The sequence below is a fragment of the Leucopleurus acutus genome, assembly GCF_964270905.1.
Source record: "Leucopleurus acutus genome assembly, chromosome: 5".
Lineage (NCBI taxonomy): Eukaryota > Metazoa > Chordata > Mammalia > Artiodactyla > Delphinidae > Leucopleurus > Leucopleurus acutus.
This window is the reverse complement of record NC_139147.1, coordinates 141,917,397-141,941,812: the sequence shown is the minus strand read 5'-3', so window position 1 is coordinate 141,941,812 and position 24,416 is coordinate 141,917,397. Positions and strand designations below refer to the sequence as shown.

General features: G+C 43.4%; 1 protein-coding gene across 16 annotated transcripts in view; it reads left to right on the top strand.

Moving 5' to 3' along the window:
• Window positions 1-24,416, top strand: part of THRB (thyroid hormone receptor beta) — a 393,807-nt gene that overhangs the window by 332,544 nt on the left and 36,847 nt on the right. Inside the window, exon 1 of one of the 16 annotated variants that reach the window (XM_082840493.1) lies at window positions 16,225-16,606. The exons of the other annotated variants lie outside the window; for them this stretch is intronic. Within the exon in view, the coding sequence (XP_082696619.1) occupies window positions 16,279-16,606 (328 nt within the window). The 5' untranslated portion in view covers window positions 16,225-16,278. Of the gene's footprint in view, window positions 1-16,224; window positions 16,607-24,416 lie in introns of those variants that run through there. 16 annotated transcript variants of the gene reach the window in all.

The window sequence follows — 24,416 nt, the reverse complement described above, 5'->3', positions numbered from 1 at the left end:
TTTAAGACTTAAGTTGCAGACATCATGCCCCTTTAAATACTTCAGTGTGTCTCCTGAAAGCAAAGAAATTCTCTTAGAAAACCGTGGTACAATGATCAAAATCGGGTAATTTAACATGGAGGCGTACTATCATCTAACCTACGGACTTTATTTAAATTTCACAAACTGTCACTCCTCACCCCTCTCTCCCACAGAGGAGAGGTCAAGGCTGAGAGCAGGACTGAGAGGGGGCGTGTCTCTAGCTCCCGACTTCATTCCCGACAGGGCTTTGCCACCGCTGTTCCTTAAACCAGCTTGTTTTCCGGGCCAGGACCAGGCCAGGAGTGCGCCTTTCACTTAGTTTCTGTCTGCCTAGGTCTGCTTTGATCTGTTCCAAACCTTTCTTTGTCTTTCATAGCACTTGACATTTGTGAAGAATGCAGGCTGATTATTTTCTAGAATGTCCCTCCGTTTGACTGGTGTTTCCTCATGATTAGAATCAGATTGTGCGTGTTGGGCAAAAATACAAAAAGTAAAAATTGCTGTATCACCCGATGTTTGTTCCTATAAAAATTTAACTTGAAGTACGTGATTCAGAAATAGTTTCCAGTCTTCCAAACCACCTCCATCTTTGTGTGAGTCCTCTTGTGTTTATTTTTCCCTTTTTCTTTTCCATTATGGTTTATTACAGGATATTGAATATCGTTCCCTGCGCTATACGATAGGACCTTGGTGTGTATCCATCCTGTATATAATAGTTTGCATCTGCTAATCCCAACCTCCCACTCCATCCCTCCCCCAACCCCCTCCCCCTTGACAACCACCAGTCTGTTCCCTATGCCTGAGTCCTTCAGTGTTCTAAGGGTGAATGTCTCCAGAATAAAAGTTATTTGTTTCTTTCTAACCAGTGACCTTCTTAAGGTTGGAATGACAGGATGATGCTTACCTGGGGGTCACCCCTCTTTGACCTGGGACAGAAAGCAGATTCTCTGCCTTCTGAAGGCTTTTCTGAGGAGAGCAAATAGACGGCTGCCTCTTCGGTCTCTTCTCACGTTTAACTGGACTTTCTTTCCTTTCCACGATTCAAACCATAGTAAATTACAGAACCACTAAGATTGGGGTATGTTTTAGGTTAATCTTGATACCTGTAGTGTATCTTTCTAGACTATTTTGACATTTGAAATAGAATGAAGAATTTCGAGTTCTGTCTAGACCAGTTCTAGATCTGGGTCTCAGGGTGCCAGCATGAAGAAGATCCTATTTTTGAAAACGTTTACAAATCCTCCTTTATACCCCTCATCCTTCAAGGCCCAGTTCAAATATCACTTCCTCTGGGATTCTCCACTCACAATGAATCATTTCTTTCTCATGCTGTCATGAAATTTAATTAAAGTACTTCCTGTGCTCTGCCGTATCATATTGTGGCTTTAAACATGCCTGTTTGATCCTCCAGTGACTCTGATTTTATCTTGATTTACATCAGAAATGTTTTTAGTGTGTTCTCTGTGCCTAGTACTGTACTGTGTGCTGAGAATAAGAAGTTTGATGAGACACCCTGCTTCCTGCGTGGGATTTCCAAAGAGAAATGTTGGAAGAGCTTTGAGTTGAGACCTGAAATGAGCACAACCCTGTTTATGGCCAAACAATGATGAAAATTCTATTGGTTGGCATTTATCTTAGAGAAAAAAAAAGAATCTAACCTACATTGTTTTGGAAATAAGAATTCCGTTTTCTTCCCTGTTCACCTAACACTGGTGGTGAGATACTGTCTTCTGCTTATTGATATGTTCTTTTAGTTGGGTTGCAAACTTCAGAGGAAAATCATGTCTTCCTCCTGTGGTGTATCCTCCATTAAGTCTAGGAAAATAACGTACACGGTATGTTATATAAATAGTATTGATATATAAATGATGTGAACTTATTAATTTTCTGTCTGTTGACAAAAATTTTAATTACCTCAAGTTATTTATTTATAATCTCACATCTAGTTTGTCAAAGCTTTGTTGAGATATATTTTGTGTATCATAAAATTCCTATTTTAAGTGTACAGTTCCATAATTGTTAGTCTATTTACGGAATTGTGCAACCATGACCACAACCTTATTTTAGAACGTTCCCATCACCCTCAGAGAAACTTTGAGCTGATGTATAGCTACTCTTCATTCCTGGACCCAGCCCCTGGCAACCACTCACCTACCTTCTGTCCGTACGGATTTGCCTTTACTGGACACTGCACAAAAGTGGAATCATACAATAAGACTGACACCTTTCAGTTAACATACTGTTGTTGAGGTTCATCCAAAATACTGTTGCATGTGTCAGTACTTTATCTGAACTTTTTACCTTTAATCATTCTTCATAATACTTCCAAGTATAAGTGAAGAACTGAAGCCTTTAGTGAACAAAGAATACACCCTTTTGAAGTTGACATCCATTGTGGCAGCATCTAGATTTTGCATGAGTTGTTCTTCAAGGTGAAAAAGCAAAGTAAATGCAAATGACTCAATCATTCACTCATTATTCCTATTATTAGGGAAATTTGTTATAAAATTAATCTCTGATATGTTACTCTAGAATAAAGAAAGTATACTATAGCTGTTAAATGTCAAAACCATTCCATTCACACAAGCATTCAACTTTTCAAACCAAGTCCATCCGTGTGAATTACAATGAGATAATCATCTTAATACATTAAATTAAGGGGAAATGAATCTACGCACTGTGGGTGATTAAATTAAAGCATACATAAAATAAGTGGCTATGTGATATTCATGCAAAGCAACAGTGATATTCATAAAATGTTAAAGGACAATTTTTTCTTCTCAGGATAGAGGGAAACAAACATATTAATATAAATTTATGAAGTAGCATTAAATTAGGCACATCTCTGGAAAAACAGCTAAATCATCACAGTGATTTTAGAATTTGTGTTGAAACACATACTTAGTTGCCCAGAACTTTCAAAACATAAAATGATTCTCTACTTAGAAAAGCAGTGTGGGGAAGTGAGACAAGCAAGTTCTAGAATAGCAACTCAAGAGCTGAAACTTCAATACTAACATCTTCCCTTAGTAACTACATCATAGTGAGAAAACCATCTCCTCGGTTTTCCACTCTGTCAAACGAATGGGAATACCTCCCCCACCAGTCTGGTTGTTCGGTTATGAAGGCAGCACGCAGTAGATGTTATCACCATTATTTAGCCAGGGCTCTAATTGAAGTTATGCCCAAACGGAAATTTTATGGTATGTTCTCTAGATTATGATGCCCAAGCTTCGTCAGACTACAGTCAGGAAAGATTTGCTTTCGAATCCAATGCTCATTCATGAAAAAGAGCAGAGATTGCACTGCTGGCTTAGAAAAGAGAAGAATTCAATGCTGATAACCACGGCCTAAAATATAGTTTACAAGCCTTCCTTTTTCTTTTCAGTCTCCAGCCTTAAGAGTGCCATTCTGTATTCACTTTTGTGTACATGCATTTGTCCTTTGGTCTGGATGCCGATCTCCTTTCGAATATTATCTCATTCCTTCAAAGCACAAGGAGACTTTATGATTTGTCTTTGGTCTTAGGAAACAGCAGTCAGAATAAAACCCTTGATCTTCATGCTGGGAACTCTTAGATGCCAGACATTGTGCTGGAATGTCCATCATTCATCATCACTCTTCCATCCATTGGAAATGCTGTGGAAGAGAGGGTTTGACATTGCACAAATGTCTGGGAATTTTGAGCACTACAATGCATGACTCGAAAACTTAAATGGAACAAATCTTGACTTCAGGCTAAAATCAGATGATACATTATTTTCCAATATGCGAGAGAGAATTTCATGAACTAAGCATCCGTCAAGAAATATTCTGAGCATATAAATGCCCTTGTCTGGCATGGTTAAGTTTCTAGGCCCCTAAAGGAGGACAGTTAACAAGCTGCGAAGAATCACTGCCTGCCGGGTTATTGTAGTCCTACAGTAATGTAGTAATGTAAACTACTGACGGCATAGAGGCAGGAAACAAGAGGCGTATTTTATATCCACATACCGTATTCCAACACGTCATCCTGTTTGCATGGAGAAAATGCATCGTAACTCACCATCTGCAGGATTATAATTTTTAGGTCATTCAGCCATTGTCCACTCCCATCCATTCGTTCCTGTGTTAAGCAATTATTATATGCTTACTGTAAACCCCTAAATTGACTTAAATATCCAGGAGATAAGGCACTATCCTTTTATCTGTAATTTATGCATTGACTTTAAAAGAACAAAGGTAGAAACATAAATGTAAATAATTATTTCGGCTATAGTGCGTGGAAAGGAAATATTCTTAGTGCAGGCACAGTATTTTGGAAATGAACATGGGGTTTGCAGCCCAAGAAACCTGCATTGAAATCACCCCTGATCAGCCCTATGACCTTGGGCAAGTACCTAACCTCTCCAGGTCTCGGTTTCCTCATCTCTAAAATAGGAACGATGATATGTACCTACAAAAGTGTCGTGAGGCTTAAATGATAGCACCTCCATGCAAGGCATTTCACAGGGCTTGTATGGAATAGAGATAAGGTAGGGGAAGGGCACAGGGTGTGACCAAGGCATGGGGAGAGGTGCTATTCAGCAAAACTAGAAATGCCAGAGTTCAGGTTGTCTGAGTGAACAGCAAGAGAGAGGAATAAAAAACAGTCCAGGGCCATGTTATGAAGGACCTCTAAGGCTTTAAACTTTTTCCTGAAAAGTGAGTGTGATTTCAAGCCAGGATGAGGGTGGGAGAGGGAAGAGGTGACATGTTTTCGATTCTCCTGGACAGCCAATCCCCCTGGGATTGAATTGGAAGGTCAGAGTAACATTAAAGACATAGAAACCTGTTGGGTTCGCCGACTTTTCTCTTTTTTTTTTTTATTTTTTATTTAATTTATTTTTGCTGTGTTGGATCTTCCTTTCTGCGCGAGGGCCTTCTCCAGTTGTGGCAAGCGGGGGCCACTCTTCATCGCGGTGCGCGGGCCTCTCACTATCGCGGCCTCTCTTGTTGCGGAGCACAGGCTCCAGACGCGCAGGCTCAGCAGTTGTGGCTCACGGGCCCAGCCGCTCCGCGGCATGTGGGATCCTCCCAGACCAGGGCTCGAACCCGTGTCTCCTGCATTAGCAGGCAGACTCTCAACCACTGCGCCACCAGGGAAGCCCCGACTTTTCTCTTAAAGAGAAGTGGTGGGGAGTTTCCTGAAGACAGTGGCAGCCTGGACTCGTCCGACCTTTGTGACCAGATGTTGGGGATCACAGATAATAATTTAACATTATCTCAGAGAGAGATGAATAAGCTGCAAGGAAACGTATAAGCGGGCAGTTTCTACTAGAACAGATCTGGGTTTGAATCCCGCCTCTTCAAATAACCAGCTGTGCCACTTTGGACAAATAGATGGGTTTTTTTAATCTATTAAAAAAAAAAAACGTGGATGGCCATGGCTGCCCTGAAGAACCATCATAAGGGTTAAATAAGACTCTTAGAGAAGTTCAGTCCCGGTGCGTGGGGTACCGTGGAGGCATCTGGGGAGAGGGCAGGTGGCTGGACACGCAGGCCTGGGGTCCACAATGAAGCACCACCAGTGCACGGGGCAGTAGTCAGAGATGTGGACCTTGATGAGGTCACCTGGTGAGAACCGCATGGTTAGAAGGTTCGGGATAAACCAAAGGGAAAGCCGATTTTAAAGGCAGAAAGAGGAGCAATGTCTTGAAGAAGACTGGAAAGAATTGACCAGAGATGGAGGGGGCGTATGATGTAGAAGTTTCTGGAACACCATCAGCAGGTGTGGCCATGGGGGTAAGTGAAAGCAGGTACGATACTACTGAGTCCAGATGAAACGGAGCAGGACGCTATGGCCCTCCTCCCCATGTCCTCCGCCCGCCTTTTGTCTGTGGAAACAATTTAACCAAAGAATAAGTTTACTCAAACAAGTGAGAAAACGCAGAAACAAAGGAAGACAGTCAGAGGAGACCAAATAATAATAGTTTAGTCATTAAGCAAAGTCAAGGCCCTTTAGTACCTCCTCAAGGGCTATAGGTAATGTTCTGAGCCCTCTCCTGTGAGCTGTCTTGTAGATACTAAAACCCCCATCAGGTGGAAGACGTTAACGACATGATGACCAGGCTGTAGGCATAACATAAGCTGCCACAATTCCGAGAGCTGGCCTCAAGGAAATGGGAACCAACCGACCCTGGAACTGAAGACTAACTGTACTTAAAACAATCAAGATGACACTGATCAGACCACCCCATGACCAATTTCAAGATGACCGTCAGAGCTGCCTGTGCTGTTTCTGCACGTAGCCCCCTCCTTCTGTCTATAAACGCTCTTGCCCACTGACTGTCAGTGGTGGGGAGGGGAGTTGGCCTTTGGACAGGAATCCGCGCACCTGCCCGGGTTGCCGGCCTCCAAAATAAAGCAACCTTTCCTTTCCACGAACCTTGCCTCTTCATTGGCTTTTGAGCGGCGAGCAGCCGGACCCTCAGTTTTGGTTACACAGAGACTTGGAGCTCTCGGAAGTCATGCTCCTTGCAAGAGTCCCGAGTGGCAATGATAACGTGTGCTACGTGCTATTACGCCCGTAGCGATTGGTCACCAAAACCCAAAGTAGAGGCCGGGAAAGTGGAGCTAGGCTGGCCATACAGAGCACCCGATTTCTCCTGGGTTAATTGGGCCTAAAAGGTTTCAGATCAAGGAAAAAAGCCAATACACCTGCCGGGGCATCAGGAAACAGAAGCAGCAGAAAGGAGCTCTGAGAATCCAGGGCTCCAGGGGACAGCCAGTGAGCCTGGGGAAGTCGGCAGAGAACAAGCTTATGGGCCACTGGAGCCTTCCTGGAGGGCAGTCGTTTCCAGACTTGAGCGTGGATCAGAATCCCCAGGAGGGCTTGTCTGCACACGCACTCCTGGCCTCACCCCCAGTGCCCGTGTTCAGTGGGTCTGGGGTGGAGCTGGAGAATTTGCATTTCTACGAAGTTCCAGGAGATGGCAAATGCTGCTGCTTCAGGAACCGTATTTTAAGAACCACTGACCTAAGGATTTTGGAGTCTATTTTTTCTTCTTTGTGGAACTTCAAAGGACTGTTTTCTTTAACTCATTCATCCTTATAGATTGGCCTGTTTCATCTAGTAAAAAGCTGCTGTAACTGGGCAGGTGGTGTCTTTGGCACAAATGTGTTGGGCAGCCATTCCATCTGCATGAAACAAAACATACAACCACCAAACCTTAGACGTGGAAAGAGTGTCCAAGTCAAGAAAGCCACCGGGACTGCCTTAATGAGAGCCTCTATCTCCTTGGGAATCTCCCAGTTCAGTCACCCGGGGCTGTTTCCGTCAGCTTGCACCCCAAGGGTGTCTGGTTCCCCCATCAGTGTTCTCATCGGAGCCGTCTCTTTTCCACTGCACCAGGTCAGAATCCATTCCCTTTGTGCTACGAAACCACGTTGCCACTTTTTCAAGCACATTTTTGTAAAAGCAAATTCTGCTTGCTGACGGAGTGTGCCCAAGAGCCCCCCCCCTCCTTAGTATCCTTCAGTAGAGGCCCCCCCCAGGTTAGAACTATGGAAGAGTTTTGATTAATTATTAAAGGAGAAAAATTAGAAAGGAATTCAGAGCACAAGAAGTTTTAAAAGAGAAGGGCTTTGAGTTCTCTTCCTCAAATGCCAAAGCAGACTCCATCCCAAAGCCCAAAGGCTTGTCGTGGCCCCTGAGGATTTGCACTTCACGGGTCCGTCCAGCTTCGTCTGGCCAGTAGTTTTCTTTTTCGGTAGAAACGAAAGAAAAAGACACTCGCCCTTGGCCGTTTCCCAGGCTCCTCCTTTCTGTGTTTGGTCTGTAATCTGAGCAAGAATGCCATTCTTCCAGGTGACACATCCATACTGACAACGTTATCTCCTGCTTATCTTCAACAGAACAGACTTCGGTGTTTCTCAAAGTATATTTCAAGGGACACTGGTAACTAGCATTACACGATACACAGGGTTCTAGTATTGGGTGTGTTCAGGAAATGCTGAGTTATACAGAGTCATAACAAAGTTCAACCATTTTCTTTGGTGAATCTCCAAGAGAAGGATATACGATTTCCCAAACTCACTTGACCACAGAACCTCTTTGAACTGCTTTTTCTTCAAGGCATCTCTTGGAACTGATATTTTGGACCACTTTGGGAACGCCATCTGCACGTTAATCCAGCAGCCACAGTTTTCATTTAATAAGGATCACAGAAGTACAGTAACCGAGGGGAGAGTGATTCACGCCAATGAATACGTCTAGAACCGAGGAAGGAAAAAGTTCCAAAATGGTTAGTTTGACATGATCCTATCGACTCAAGGTCTTATATAATGGAGTAGAAGTTCTGAGGAGGGAGAGTCAATGCCCAGGCCTGGGTCAAATCCCCCTAGTTCCTGCCCTCCCTCCAAGGCAGTTCTTTTAAGCCTAAAGCACTAGAGTCGGTTGGGAAACTAAAGGCCCCAGCTGGCGTAGGAGGCCTGATACATGCAAAGCAGCAGTGGGTTCTGGTCCCAATAACTACTGCCTACTGTGTGACAAAAGTCACTTTCTCCTTCTGGGACTTCGTTTCCTCAAAAGTCAAATAAAATACACATGGAAATACAAAGCTCAGAAGTTCTAGCTGCAGTTTCCTAGGATCCTGTATAATCCTCTGTATAAGCCTTCATCATTCCCCAGCTGTCTTGGGGAGGGGCGGGGGGCATTTGAAGATAGAGTGGTCCCAAAGTGCCCAGAGCTTGCCCTGCTCTCATCTCCGGAGTTGAACTAATTTGGAATCTTTTTTAAAGAGAAACAAGTCAGGGAACTCCCTGGTGGTCCAGCGGTTGGGACTCGGTGCTTTCACTGCTGGGGCCTGGGTTCGATCCCTGGTCGGGGAACTAAGATCCCACAAGCTGAGGGATGAGGCCAAAACAAAATAAAAGGAAAAATAAATAAATAAAAACGTAGAAAATTTTTTTTAATTAATGAAAAAAACAATAATTTATTTGTTTAAAAAAAAAAGAGGGACAAGTCAGAAGATTCCACACACCAAAAGACGAACAGTGCACGCTCAACAAGTTATTCCGCACCCCTTTCGTTTCCCCCCGCTAATATGTCCCCTAACATTTAGCTACGCTTTCAGCACTCAAATGGTGAGACCTAGACGCTCCCCCCCTTATATCTACAAAGGGATCTTTCCTCAATCTGAGTGGCTCCTTCAGCGGGCAGGCGATGTTTCTACCTGTTTTACAACCTCTCTTGGAGCAGAGATGTTTGGCAGTGATGACACCCATTCCTAATTCCAAACCTCCATGAAGGTAGGTTTCATAAACAGGTCTGTCTCTAGCGGCAAAACATAACAGAGCAAACTGGCTCAACGCGAGACAGACAGATGTCTCACTGGAAATTTCCAAGCCTAAGAGAGTCCATTTATTGCAACATGTCAACTTGTATCTTGCTTTTTTAAAAATGCACAGAGCTTTGGGTGCGCTGAGGGTCCTCCACCTTTTTTCTGAGAGGTTGAACAACTGCTGTCACATAGGTGATGAGTGGCAGGGGCCTTCTGCCTGTGATGGAGTCAAGAGGCCCCTGAAATGCAGAGAAAGTGATATGGAAGCTAAATCCTGAAGGACGAGAAGGGCCCTGACCTGGAGAGAGCCGAACGGGCAGGCATTTCAGACAGAGAAGAGCACGTGCAGTGAGTTCCCCTGAGTCACGCAAGAGCAGGGCTGCTTGAGGAGCGGCAGGCACGTTTGGGCTGAAGTCAAGTGTATGAGAGGAAGCCGGGGCGGGGAAGGGGTTGATGGCAGGTGGAGAAGGGACACCTTTTGGTGAAGAGTTGGAATTTTATTCTAAATGCAGTGAAAAGCCACTGAAGATTTTAAGCAGGGAAGCGACATGATCGGGTATGCTGTTTTTCAAACACAACTGGTTGCTGTATCAAGAAAGAATTACCGGGCTTCCCTTGTGGCGCAGTGGTTGAGAGTCCGCCTGCCGATGCAGGGGACACGGGTTCATGCCCCGGTCCGGGAAGATCCCACATGCCGTGGAGCAGCTGGGCCTGTGAGCCGTGGCCACTGAGCCTGCGTGTCCGGAGCCTGTGCTCCGCAGCGGAAGAGGCCACAACAGTGAGAGGCCCGCGTACCACAAAAAAAAAAAAAAAAAAAGAAAGAAAGAATTACCACGGGGCAAGTCCCATTAGGAGGCCGTCTGGGGAGTCCAGTGAAGAGGTGGTGACAGCTTGGTCTAGGGCGATGGCAGTTGGGACAGGGAAGTGGTTGGATTAAAAATATATTTTGGAGGAAGAACCAATGAGCTTGCTAATGGATTGGCTGTAGGTAGGAAGGGAAAGTGAGGGTCCAGGAGGGCTCCAAGGTTTTTGGCTAAAGCCCCCAGGTGGTGGTGGTCCTGAGATGGGAGAACCGCAGGAGGAACTGGTGTTAGAAAGCATGGAGTTGGAGATGTCCACTTGTTGCAAAGATGAGTGTCAGTGGACAGCAGGACATGATTCAGGACAAAAGATTTTAGAGAAGACATTTGGGCTAGAGATACACATTGGGACTGTCTTCCACATTTAACTATTATTCAAAAAGGACAAGAAAACAGACTCACAGACATAGAAAACAAACCTACGGCTACCAAAGGGTGGGGAGGGATAAATTAGGAGTTTGGGGTTAACATATAACACACTACTGTATATAAAATACATAATCAAGAAGAATCTACAGTATAGCACAGGGAACTATATTCAGTATTTTGTAATAACCTATAAGGGAAAAGAATCTGGAAAAGGATACATCTGCATGTATAACTGAATCACTTTGTTGTACACCTGCAACTAACACAGCATTGTCAATCAACTATACTTCAATAAAAATTTTAAAATAAATAAACTTTTTAAAAATAAACTTACGAGACAGGATGAGATCACTTAGAGCAGAGACGGCAAACTTTCTCTGTAAAGTGCCACATACTAAATATTTTCAGCAGGCCACATGGTCTTGGTCACAAGGACTCCACTCTGCCATTGTAGCACGTAGTAGATTTAGAACCAGACAAGATGTAAACAAATGAGCATGGCTGGGTTCCAATAAAACTTTATTTACAAAACAGGTACAGGGCCATACTTGGCCTGCAGACCAAAGCTTACTGACTCCTGACCTAGTGAAAATGTAGACTGAGAAGAGAATATATTCCAAGACAGAGCTAAATATACTATGTATACATAATTACATCACTTACTACACCAGTCACTTTTCTAAGTGCTTTACTTATATTTAACTCACTTAATCTTTACAATAACCAATGAGGTGGGCACTGTTATTTCTGTCTTACAAATGAAAAAACTATGAGCTCAATAAAAAGTTGATTTCTCCTTCTTGAGGAAAAAAAAACCAAAACCAAAACCAAGAGGTTAGCAGTTTAGGCTAGTGTGACAATCCTGTGGACCTCAGCAACCTAACCTCCTTCCAGCTCATTCTTCTGCCAGCTCTAGAGTATGACTCTCATCCTCGTGGACCAAAATGGTGGCTGGGGCTCCAGCCATCCCATATACATTGCAGGTAGCAGGAAGAAGTAACAAAGGAAAAGAAGCAAAAGGCATGCACCAGTTGTCAATTTAAATTGTCTTTTTAAGTTCCCTGGAATCTGCCTTACAATATTTCTTCTATTACATCTCATTGGCCAGAAGTTAGTCACACAGACACCCCCAGGTGCAAGGAAGACCGAGAAACAAGGGCCATGTGCCTGAATAACATTTAGAGGTTCTATTACTAAAGCAGAGGAAGAACAATCACTAGAGTAGACGCTAGAAGTCTCTCGTATCTCTCCCTCCACTGCTGAAGTCCTACGTACTCTCCAAATGCCAGCTCACAGGTCACCCTTCTGCAAAGCCATCCCCAGCTCCCAAGGCAGAATCTTCCTGTGTTCCCATGTCATGGTCATCACAATTCCTTGGATTTAGTTCGTCCTGGTGGGTCTCCTTGACCCATTTCCTCTAATTGACCAGATGACTCAAGGGCAGTGAGGCCAGATTGATATATGGAAGGTAAACTTTGAAAAACAAAAGGAAATAGGCAGTGAAGCTGCAACGGAAGAAAAAGGAGTGTCTCAGGACGCCCTGGTACCTGGTGAGGGGCTGGGCTTGGACAGTAGTTCTCCAGGTTCACTGCCTGTGAAATAACCTGGGGAACTTGAAAAAGTCCTCACACTCAGGTTCCACCCCCATATCGATTAAATCAGAATTTCTGAGGGCGACCCCTAGGCACTGGTGTTTTTAAAGTTTGTGGGTGATTCCAGTGTTCAGCCTTATTTGAGAATCAACACAGTTGAAAATAGAAGAAAAGAGAGAAACAATTCTCCTCCTTCAGAGACTTTGAGGGTTTGTTGTTTATCTACCAATTTCCCCAGCAAGATCGTTAGTCTTATCTTTTTAGGTTATTTCCTTCCCGCCAAGGACAAAGGTGTATTTAGATAATAAATTATTATTGATTGAAGCACTTCTTTCTTTTTTTTAATTTATTTTATTTTATTTATTTCTATTTTTGGCTGCATTGGGTCTTCGTTGCTGCACACAGGCGAGCCGGGGGCTACTCTTCGTTATGGTGCCCAGGCTTCTCATTGCGGTGGCTTCTCTTGTTGCGGAGCACGGGCTCTAGGCACGTGGGCTTCAGTAGTGGTGGCACATGGGCTCAGTAGTTGTGGCTCGTGGGCTCTAGAACCAGGCTCAGTAGTTGTGGCACACAGGCTTAGTTACTCTGTGGCACGTGGCATCTTCCGGGACCAGGGCTCGAACCCGTGTCCCATGCATTGGCAGGCAGATTCTTAACCACTGCGCCGCCAGGGAAGTCCAACTGAAGCACTTCTAATGAGAACTGTGAAAGCCCTCCTGAGTTTATTTCAGTTAGTTTGATGCTCTGTGGGTCAAATAACTCGTTAGCTTCTCTCTCAGTAACTAAATTAGGGTCATCATCCAGAGATATAAGAAAACAGTCTTACTGAAACTCACCTCGTTTGTGACATATGATGTGTTTAAATTGCTTTATTGGTTTCACAAAGAAGCAGGCCAGATCATTCGTGAGTGGCCGCACTGGGATTGCCTCCGTCAGGGTGTGAGGGGCCGTATTTCAACTTGAACTTCATTTCCAGCTAACAATCATCAGAGTCTCACACGTTTACTCTTAAGAGTAACCCCACTTGGTACAAGAGTGCATTTCAGAAAGTTTGGTTCTGTTTTTTCCAAAAGATAAAAGTGAGTGAGGAAGTGGGTTCTCTTAAACGTGTTTTGAAACTTTTTTCCTATTCAAAGATTTCTGGGAGAATTCAGGATTGTTTGAATTCAATCAAAATTCTCTTGACTCTCAGGGGTCTTCCAAATGTTTAGTGAAAACTGAGAGAGGAAAAAAGAGTTTTGCAGGAGTTGTTCTGTCTTTCTTCGCTGCAGTATGTAGATCCAGTTCTGGGACAGGAGAAAGCTCCGATTTTTCAAGCAATTTCGGAAAATTGTTTTGAAGTGTTCCTTTGTAATGAAATTTGAGATTCTGGCTTGAGTTGGTACTGTTACTGGTGGAAAGCAAAAAATGGCTTGGATTTGTGCCTGCAGTGAAACAGAAAGGGAGCCAGGAAATTCACTGGGCAAAACTGCAAAATTGGATGGAGGTGACACGCAGCATCTAACCAGAAAAAAGAGGCCTTGGAACATATGCGTTTGCCAGGAAAGAAAACTGCTTTATCGAAAGGTTAATTTTCAGATTAGTTTTGGGAAATTTGAGATAAATAAATGAGATCAGACAAAAAACATAAGGCCTGGATCCTTTTTCCTGGGGTTTTCAGAAAATAGTCATTGCTTCCAGTGAAATGTTTTGACATGTTCAGTAGGGAGAAAATGTTAATTGTAATGTTATGTGTATGTGTTCTTAAAAACACTTGCGAATAAATCTTTTATTTGTTTTAAGAGTAACCAGAGAGTAAAAACACTGTTAAAGTGTTAGCTGTGTTCTTCATTCCTTATGGTAAATTTTATGCCTTCTAGGATGCTGCAGTTCGTTTTCAGGGTTCAAATGTACCAATTTGGAGACCATTCCTTTCCTTGTTTTATAGTTCAGTTGCAGTTTTTCGAGGAGTCTTATGACTAAACACCCACCCTGGGGTCTGCCTGGGTTTAGTCCCTCATCTTGTCTCATCTGTTGCTTGTTCTCTAATTCTTAACCTTCTTCCCTTGAATCCGTGGCTCCTTTATAAAATCATCAGCACTGACAGACTCACGACAATGGTCCACTTGACTCTGTGTGTTGAAAACACCTGCTATTAAGCTGCTTGGTGGCAGGGACCGTGACTGACTTTCTGAATCGCCACCTCTGCTCCCACCACCTCCCTGCTTTGCACTGAACAGATGCCCTAGAGATGTTTGTTGAATGGCTGTGATACCCTCCTTTCTCCGGTCCTATGTGCCTGCCCAGAATTGTATGTTGCAATTGACTGGAGCTTTGCGTCCAAAGCGGAGGTATCACTCTTAAATATTACAACATCACCTTGTCTGTGGTCCCTTAGGAAGGAAATACCAAGAGGTATTTCACAGGAACCCAAACGTACATGTTACCTCCCTAGGCCAACCCTGCCAACTAAGTCTCCAGAAGAAAGAGAAAGAACCTCCAGCTTCAAAGAAAGCAGCTTCCGGGACTTCCCTGGTGGTCCAGCGGTTAAGACTCCGTGCTCCCAATTCAGGGGGCCCAGGTTCGATCTGTGCACAGGGAGCTAGATCCCCCGTGCTAAAACTAAGACCCGGCACAGTCAAATAAATAAATAAATATATATATATATATATTTTTTTTAATTCCTTAATTAAAAAAAAAAGGAAGAAAGAAAAGAAAGCAGTGCCCACCCTTCCTGAATCATGATCTAGAACATACGTGCTCACCATCATCTACATGGAGAAAACACCACTGGCCATCTTAGCAAGCTTTTAAGCCCTAACTTGGTATTTGTTCGCGTCTTATATGGTGATTCTCCTAGAAAATGCTTTTCCCTTTTGGATCACTATCTTTAAATGTCAAGTGCGTAAATACCACTTAAATCACAATTAAGCTCGAAGATCATCTCAAAAGCAGAATTGAATGGGAATAAAATGATGGTTGTACGATCTGAAAAAGGATGGATATATGTATATGTACAACTGAATCACTTAGCTGTACGCCTGAAACTAACACAACATTGTAAATCAACTATACTCCAATATAAAATAAAAATTAAATTTAAAAAAAGGGGAAAGAGGTAGGATACTATAAAAAAAAAAGATAGTTGCACACAGTTTCCACAGACGACCGTTAAGAATAGTGTTACCCACAATCAGAACAGGAACACTGCCCTCACAGAGGGGTGCTCTGCATTTAGGGTGTCGGCACACACTCCCCCCTCATGCACTTACAAACACAACCAAGACAGAGTGAGCAAAGTGAAGTTAACTGGAGGTTTCATGTCGATTAGGCTAACGATGTAGAAAATCACCAGGAGCCAGGAGCAGAAGAGAACTTATAAGCACCAGCGATATTTTCAGACGTGGCCTCCGTGGCGTGTTTTCAAAACTCGTGGACCCTGTGTGTCATTAGGAAGATGGTTGGATCCTGCTTGAAAAGCCCGTCGGTAACATTCGACAACAGATGTAACCTCTGACGTTTGTGTGAACTAGATTAACGTTCTGGAGTCAGTCATCAGGCTCGTTACTACTGGATTTTCTCTGGTCCGTGCTAATAGACTAGATTATTGATTTTCGGATTTTCTGTGTATCCAAGCATAGTCTCTAAGATGTCTTTATAATGTTTCATGCTTCAGTTGTCAACCAAAATGACATAACAGTGAGTAGTCATTTTCTAATCACGTTGAAAGAGGTTCAAACACAGCAGATAAAATGGATCTTCCCAGCCTCGGAGCCACAGAAGCGTCGTCGCTGTCACTCCTCGGGCTGGGTGGAGGTCATCCCTACCTGCCTGCCATCTTCCCCGGGAATTAGCTGAATTCACAGCTTAAGACCTTCGATAGTCAGAAATCTGCTTTCCACTATGTGTGAATGGCAGGACAGCTCCAAAGACACCTCCACCTAAGTAGGATTTTAGCACATCAGGTGCTATTGCAAAGTACAGCAGGCTGGGTTGCCGTGTGGTGGGTGGTGTTTATTCATCTTCTCTTCTCCTTTCATGTGTATGGATGGACGATGCTCGCCGTATATGCCCAGCTCTCGGGGGGTATGGGCTGGGGATCTCATGCATAGAGTGTGTGTATATGTAAAGTAGAAACGGAACCCGGGCAACAAAATGAACTTCTGTGTGCAAGAACTCTATGAAGTACACCCAGCTGCCGGCAGCAACTGCTACATGCAGGCCACTGATTATTACGCGTATTTCAAAGACAGTCCAGGTTACAGTGGTTGCAACGCTCAGGCTGTGCCCAGTAACAACATATATATGGAACAGGCCTGGGCAGCGAATCAGCCTTATACCTGTAGTTACCCTGGAAACGTGCAGAAAAGCAAGGACTCTGACTTGGACATGGCCCTGAATCAATACAGCCAACCTGAATATTTCACCGAAGAAAAGCCTACTTTTTCTCAACTGCAGTCGCCATCGTACTCTCAGAAAAAAGGTAGGGACCATCTTACTTCCGTTTGATCCAAGTTTCTGTGTTTGTCTCTGGGGTGTTTGAAAGGGACACTTTGCATCCGCTTCGTCAAATCTTCGACTTCGAACGCTGAATGTCTGAAATTAAAAATAGCAGGAAAGAGAGGTTGCTAAGTGATCGAAAGGGGTCCTTGAACTGCAGAGATTTCCGAGCACTTTTTTCTTCCTATATGAAAGCTGGATGGAGTTGGGTTTTGAGGCTGTGTGTATGTTACCTCTAAAGCGTGGGTGCGCACGCGCGTGTGGATATATACTGCCCCTAGGGAATACCGTCAGCTTCTTTGCTAAAGAAAATACGTAAAGGCTTCCCCTTGGTGGACAGGCACTGTGGCATTTGAAGTGGGATCATTCTCCTCAGCTGAGGTTCAGATTTTAAAACTCATTTGACTTTTTCTTGGCACGTCATAGTAAAAGTTTATTTTAGGTAACTAGTAAAATAGTTCCGTGATTTTTTTTGACAGTACTCTAATGTTGATATGTTGGGATTTGTAGATGTTCTTTTTAATAGATTTACTTACCCATGTAAACTGTAAGGAATCTACTTGTAATCATAACAAGCTGTAAGAATATAAAACTCATAAAGAAACTGATACACTTTATCTTGCCATGGTGTCCCTAAAGTTGGACATGTCTGCAATCATGTCAAATGAACTCTGTACGAAACAAAGTGATATCGCCTTCCAAATATCCAATATTCAAACAAGTGCAAGGTCCACTTCTTTTAATAGACCCTGTGGCTTTCCAATGCTGTTTAATTTTCTATCGGTAGAATCTGTCTCGTATTAGCAAAAACTAAAATAAAAGAGGCAAACTGGCAGTACTCAAGCAGCTGCCAGATAGAAATGCTTTTGAAAATAGCTTAAATTCTAGTGCACATATCCCAGAAACTCCTTTTTTCTGTGAACAATCCACTGGATATTGCAGAGGAAACCACATGTACAGGTTTCCATAATTTGCAAGAATATAATGCCCTCTGATCTTCAAAGATGAATTTCTCTATGAAATTATCTTAAAACCTAATGTTGTTTATTTGATTGTGACGCCTATAAAAATTATCATTTGCTTTTCTTAATGCGACTCCACAACTAAAAGTAGCCTGTTCTGAAAACTATTAAACAAAATTTTCAAGAACAAACTAAAACTAAAACCCCTCTTAGTTTCTACCATATGCTGTATTTGCATTTTCTGTGCTATTCCGTAACTTCCAGATATGAAATATGAAGGGAATTACAGCATAAAACATATTCAGAGTCGTTCATCTGATTTTCATTTAGCTTCACCTCCTCTTGAAAGGCATCAGAAGTTCTCGTTTATTATAAGGGACACCCTACTGCGAATGTTTGAGGTAGACTGTGTGCTTTCTGTTGCATTTAATACTGTACTTAAAAGTAATTTGTCTTTGGAAAGCAGTTAACACTGCCTCATTAGACATGCCTGAATATGCCTTTCCTAATGTTGTAGGATCTCAAGAAAATATTGGTGTGTCTCTGTATTGGGGCATTCCACTATTCTTAAAAGTTCTTGCAAAACTTTACAGGCTTTTACTCTTTCTCCTTTTGTCTTTTCACCGTATTTTCTTCCACCTGTGCTGGAGAATATTTGCTTATAAAACGCTAAACCAGCGAGTCTTTACTAATCAACTTGACTCATGAGCCAGAGGCTAAGACACATCGTATGCATATATTGATGTAATTTCTCAAAGCCATATGCCATTGAAAGGCCACTGCCACCTGCCAAACTCACTCAATCAGAGCAGGCAAATATTCTTAAATGCGCCATTATTTACTGTTACAAGTCTTTAAGTAAATCCCAGTAAAACTAAACCCAGCTGTCAACTGTCTCTTAGGACAAAAGGTCGGACCCAACGCGTTTATCCATATTGATCCATTATTGATTTTTGCTGTTGTTGGAGAACATCAGTAGTATCTCCTTAAGGCAAAATTAAGACAATAAACAGGTGTTCAGTGCGGCAGCCCTCATTATTCCAATTGGATTTTTATCTATTTTCATGAAATTCATAATTGCTTCGTCTGTGCTTGTCACTGTCACAACTCTAGACACTCTTCAATAATGCAGCTGTCTTAACTTTTTCATTATTTTTTTAAGGATGGCTTATTCTCTAGCCTTAAGTTGGAGTTTTCTAGTATGTAGAGAATGATCATCACCTTGTTAAAAAAGAAGTGTGTATTAAGTACACATTATGTATTAAGTACATAAAGTAAAGGAAGGCTACAGAACCCAGTGACAAGACTGGTTATCTCGATAACAGTCTTCAGAATGATTTAGTTCTCTTTGTGTTGTTTTTCTATGTTTTTACATTTATAGCCAAGAGGAGAAAAAGTTCTCAGGCTCCTGAAGCTCTGAGAACCTGAATTAAGGAAGAGTCAGAATGCAGTTCATTGAATCAAACTTAGAATAAAACTTTAAGAAGGGGGGGCAGTATAATTTTCACATTGAGAGGGGCTGAAATGCAGACTTGTGATGTCTGTCAAATTTTCCTAGAGTATACGAGAAAAGACATTTTTAGTTTTTAAATGTTAGGGACACATAAAAAGAACTCGACCAATCACTGAGAAGATACGCGCTCCTTATTGTTTAATCTTCCAAGTAACCTAGCCATGGTTTGTTATGTTCAAATCCGCCAACACAGCCAGTTCCGCTCCACACTTTCTTCCTGGCCCCAGCTAGGGAGGAAGGGGAGAGTAGGTTTAGAAATCAGACAGAGGGATAGAGAATTGGCAGCCAGGGTGCCGCGACTTCTCCTTCGTGGCAGAGGTTTCAGCAGAGCTATAAGTCGGTATCTTTTTTTTTTTTTTTTTTTTGGCAGGGCTGCTGGCTGTTTCCACCAGAAATTCCAGTTACATTCCAAAGTCCCCAAAGAGCTTGAGTCTGGCCGCTCTGCGGGCAGCTTGGCCAATTCGCCTCTGGGTCTGTTTCAACAGAATCCTTCCTTGGAGTGTCTGTCCTGTGCAACCCTCCTCCACAGGATTCTCTGCTCAACATTCTCCGTACCATCTTTACAGGAATGGCATGTCCAAAAATGTAGCTAGTGTGTTTGTATCCAAGTTGGTTATCATGTCCAAGAGGGTAAGAATTTCCTGGGTTTGAGCCAGGATCAAAGAGATGGCGCGTGTTTGTCCTGTTCCGTTTGGGGTTTTGACTGCACGTGTCCTTGTTTTACAGCTGCATTCTTACTAGTGCAGAAAGAAATATTCATACCTGAAGCAGAAACTCCACATAGAGCTGTCCTTTCTGTATCTGTTTTCATTGCCCCTCTGCCTCCGGTCAGGAATCGAAGTCTTTTTTCACGTTCTGCAGCTCTGTTGACTGTATGTGAATAATTGTGTAGACATGAGAAATGGATTAGAAACAAGAGTTAAGCCCCAAAGAAATACGGTCTTTAATTAGAATTTCCTTAGCCTCTTTTAAAGTTGAAGAAGGATTGCTATACAGTACATTTGGGGATAGGGCGGTTCCACGGGCTGCCCTGAAAAAAATGTTACAGGAGAAACAAGTACCCTTAAACCCTAGAATCAACGCTCAGTCCAGTGAGAGACAGGCAGAAAAGGAGAGGAAAAAAGGGAAGATTCATGAGTCCCATTGCCATGAACTTGAATATGAAATGATGACACACTATCTCAGCTTCTCTTTCTCAACCCTTCCTTCTCGCCTTCTCCCTCCCTTTGTCTCTTTCCCCTACTATTTCCCCTCTACCTCTCTCTCTCTCTCACTGTCTTCCTCTTTCTTCCCCAGTCTCTCCCACCCCTACTCTTCCTCCCTAGTTGAATTTGTTTAATTTAAACACATATATGATCCGTCTGCCCAATGAACCAAGTGTTGTAGGCATCATGTCTTTACAATGTAAGACTTAAGAGGTTAACGCAACTGCAGACTTTTCTGCAATGCTTGTGTAATTGTAAGGATGCTGATGTAAATGTAGGATTTCACATTGGGCATTGCCACCCATAGACTGTGAAGAGTCAACACCGCTCCAGAAAATAATAGAACCATTTTTTAAAAATACAAAACCCATTTGTGGCATGAAAGTGCCTCTCAGCACCCAGAAGTGCACAACAGTCGTTTGCAAACCAAGTCCAAGTGCAGACAAAGCATGAGCTGACTCTTCTTTCTTCTCCTTCCTGAGAATCAGGTACCTGTCTTGTCAAGGCATGTCCTTCAGAGATTGCATTGTATGCCCATCCTCAGGCACCCACTGCCACTCCTCGAGATGAAAGCTAACAGCAAGAATCCAAGGTCTTATGAGAAACTGAAGTCAGGTGCCGGCAGGCTTGGGAAGGAATGTTGGAGCTGTTTATTTCCTGCATATGGGGTTCACGTCCACCACCTCACATCCCTCCACAAAATCGTTTCCACAAACTCAAAGCTTTTCTCTCAGCTCCCAGCATTCAGGTGCATTCAGCCTGAGGTCCAGTTGCTTCCCGCTCTACCATCTGCTCTGGGCCAGCTTTTAGGACCCCCTTCCTTGTCCTGATACCACCTAGTGCTCACTTAGGCTCTGCAGTCTCCCTTTTCCACACCCTCATGACCAGGGCGCTTCCGTGCGCTGTCCTTGGTACCAGGCTCATCTCAGCGCCCTCTCTACCAGCTGCTTTAGAGAATTTCCTCCGTTCTCCAGGAGACTCCCAGAGTGGTAGGTCACTCCACCCACCCCCGTTCCTTGTCTGCAGAAACTGCCCGCCACGCCGTCCTGTCCTCTTCTCTGCGTGTCCCCCCTCTTCTCCCCCAGAGCCTCTGCTTCCGGTCACTCGGTGGCAGTTCCTCCCTGCCCTCTCCACCCACCCTCTAACGTTCAGACCCTTTCCATGACCTGTTGGATCAAACACGAACTCCACCACCTCTTCCCTGCCCCAGAGGGTTCCGTCTGGATTCTGGTTTCGTGCTTCCTCCCATACGCTCTGTTCCAGAAATCTCAGCCAGTCTCCTCTCTCAGCCATACTGCCCCCCATCCCTGAACCAATGATACTTTTTCCCAGCCACACCCCAGTGTGCGCCCTGCCCTTCTCAGCCTGCATCACTTCAGGTCACTGATTCAGCTCACAGCTCATCAGCCTTGTCTATTTAACCGGCACCCTATTCTCTCCAAAAGCCCTGCTCCTGACCAGCCCTGACTTCAAAGACAAGTATCCCTTGCGTAATATAACAGTGCTGAATCATTTGTGTAAATCACCACTTTTTTTTTTTTTTTTTTTTTTTTTTTTTTTTTTTTTGCGGTACGCGGGCTTCTCACTGTTGTGGCCTCTCCCGTTGCGGAGCATAGGCTCCGGACGCGCAGGCTCAGCGGCCATGGCTCACGGGCCCAGCCGCTCCGCGGCATGTGGGATCTTCCCGGACCGGGGCACGAACCCGTGTCTCCTGCATCGGCAGGCGGACGCTCAACCACTGCGCCACCAGGGAAGCCCCTTGATTAAATTTTTGACTGTCTAGTTATACCAATCTTTTCCCCATCTTAGTGATTTGCATCTTCAAGTGGTTTTAGCTCTAATTGTGGATTGAAAGGTTTTGTCAGGTCCTGAGTGTTGGAGTCTATGCGGACAGGGAGAAGGAAGGTTAGTTAGGGACTTCTTGTGTGTGAAACTGTATTATACCCAAGGTTAGCCCTAAAAATGAAATCTTTTAGTTTCAGGAATTCTTGAGTCAGAAGAAATAAGGTAACACTTGCTTTGCCCCCCTTTTCTGCCCTAAGACTTCCAAGATGAAGGAAATCCAGAGTCCTTTGTCATCATGTCCTCTCCCCTTTTCTGGATTAACAACTCTGACCTGGTCCTCCTTCTGCTTCCCTTTCCCTCCTCTGCCCACACCCCGCAGAGCTCTAGAGTTTGAAGACTTGGAACTCGGGTATCTTCACCCCTCAGCCAGCCATAGGGCAAGGTATAGAGCAAAGATGCTCAGTGATGCCATGCGGGGAGAGCGGAGAGAAGGTGCTGTTCTGAAGAAAGATTTCATGAATGGGAGCCTCTGGGTAGCTCTGCTAGGAATTTGCAGACAGCAGTGGAAGAACACCTTTAAATTTATCACTGCTTCAAGTTTGAACCCCATTTCTTACACACTGGGCCATACATGGTTGTTAAGTAAATGGATGGATAGATGGATGGGTGGGTGGATGGATGGATGGACAGATGGACACATCTATGGACAGACATGGATGGATGGAGATGGATGGATGGATGGATGGATGGATATAGTGTTTATCAGAGGGTTAACTATTAATGTGATGCAAAACATTATCTAGTACCAAGAATTAAATGTAAAAAGAGTCAGGATTAGTATCTTAGGAAAAAGCTAAGCAATGAACTGTTCAAGATTTTTTAACTATATAAAGAAATGACATCAGGAAGAAGGTGCCAGTGGGAAAAAAAGCTTAAATCAGAAGGGCCTGAGCTGTGGGATGATTTGAAGAAGTTCCGTTAAAATTAGAAAAAAGGGGAGACGCAAGAGGGAAGAGATATGGGAACATATGTATATGTATAACTGATTCACTTTGTTATAAAGCAGAAACTAACCCACCACTGTAAAGCAGTTATACTCCAATAAAGATGTTTAAAAAAATTGGAAAAAAAAAACTAAACTTGCTAATGGTTTAGCTTCCTTCAGGGTGTGAAAATATATTCTCATCCGATAGCCTGACCCAAACCACTCAGGGTCCTTAGCACTAACTTCACCATGAATCAGTACCTTTCTGAACTGCCCAAAGGACTTCCCACCACCAATAACAACCACAGCTCCTTTTAGATGCCAGGACTGGTTGTGCTAGGCAAGTGGTCTGACACAGAAGGAAAGATTAGCCAGGTTGGCAATGAGTCTCTGAGCCCAGCTCCTCTCCACTTCTGCTGGACTGACCTGCCTAGGCAGCTCCGTCTCCTTCACACCTGCCACCAAGATCTGCCTTATGTTCTATTCCTAAGGCCTGTGTGTCTGCCAGCGGGACAAAGGAGGGCCCAGTGTTTCTTCTTCTAGGACCTGAGATGCTGTTATAATTCACTCAAAAGAGTTAAACTAGCCAGCCTTCTGATTTTACCCATTCATGGGAAACCAAGTGAATTGCACTCAGTGCCAACCAAGAAGCCAAGCTTGCTCCCTGTTGCATGATTTCTAGCGCAAATGCACACAACTTTCCTTCCACATACCAAGTCCCTCTGAGGATCACATTTTTAAAACTTACTGTTACCGATGACACGGATAGACCTTGAAAACATTCTGCTAAGTGAAAAGCCAGTCACAAAAGAATACATATTGTACCATTCCATTTGTATGAAATGTCGAGAATAGGCAAATCTGTAGAAACAGAAAATAGCTTAGTGGTTGCTTAGGGCAGAGCAGCTGGAGGAGGTGGGAGGGCTAGGGAGTGACTTCTAAAGGTACAAGGTTTCTTAGGGGGATGATGAAAATGTTCTAAAATTGATTGTGGTGATGATTTCACAACTCTGTGAATATATTAAAAGCCATTGAATTGTATGGTAGGTGAATTAGGTCTTGATAAAGCTCCTAGCAAGAAAGGTAAAAAAATAATGTTAGTAATTTTTTATCATGTCAACTTATTTTACGTGCAAGGTAATACTTAGCAATTAATCAGACATTTCCAAGTGTCCACTAAAAACATCTCCAACTCCTTTGTTGAACAAACAGATGGAGTTTGCTTTCATAATGATAGGCTGGATAAAGTGACAGCATGGTTTATTAGTCTAAGAAATAACGCATCTGAGAATATAAAAGCTGGGCAAAATACGTCATCCTTGCACTATCCCATATAGGCATGG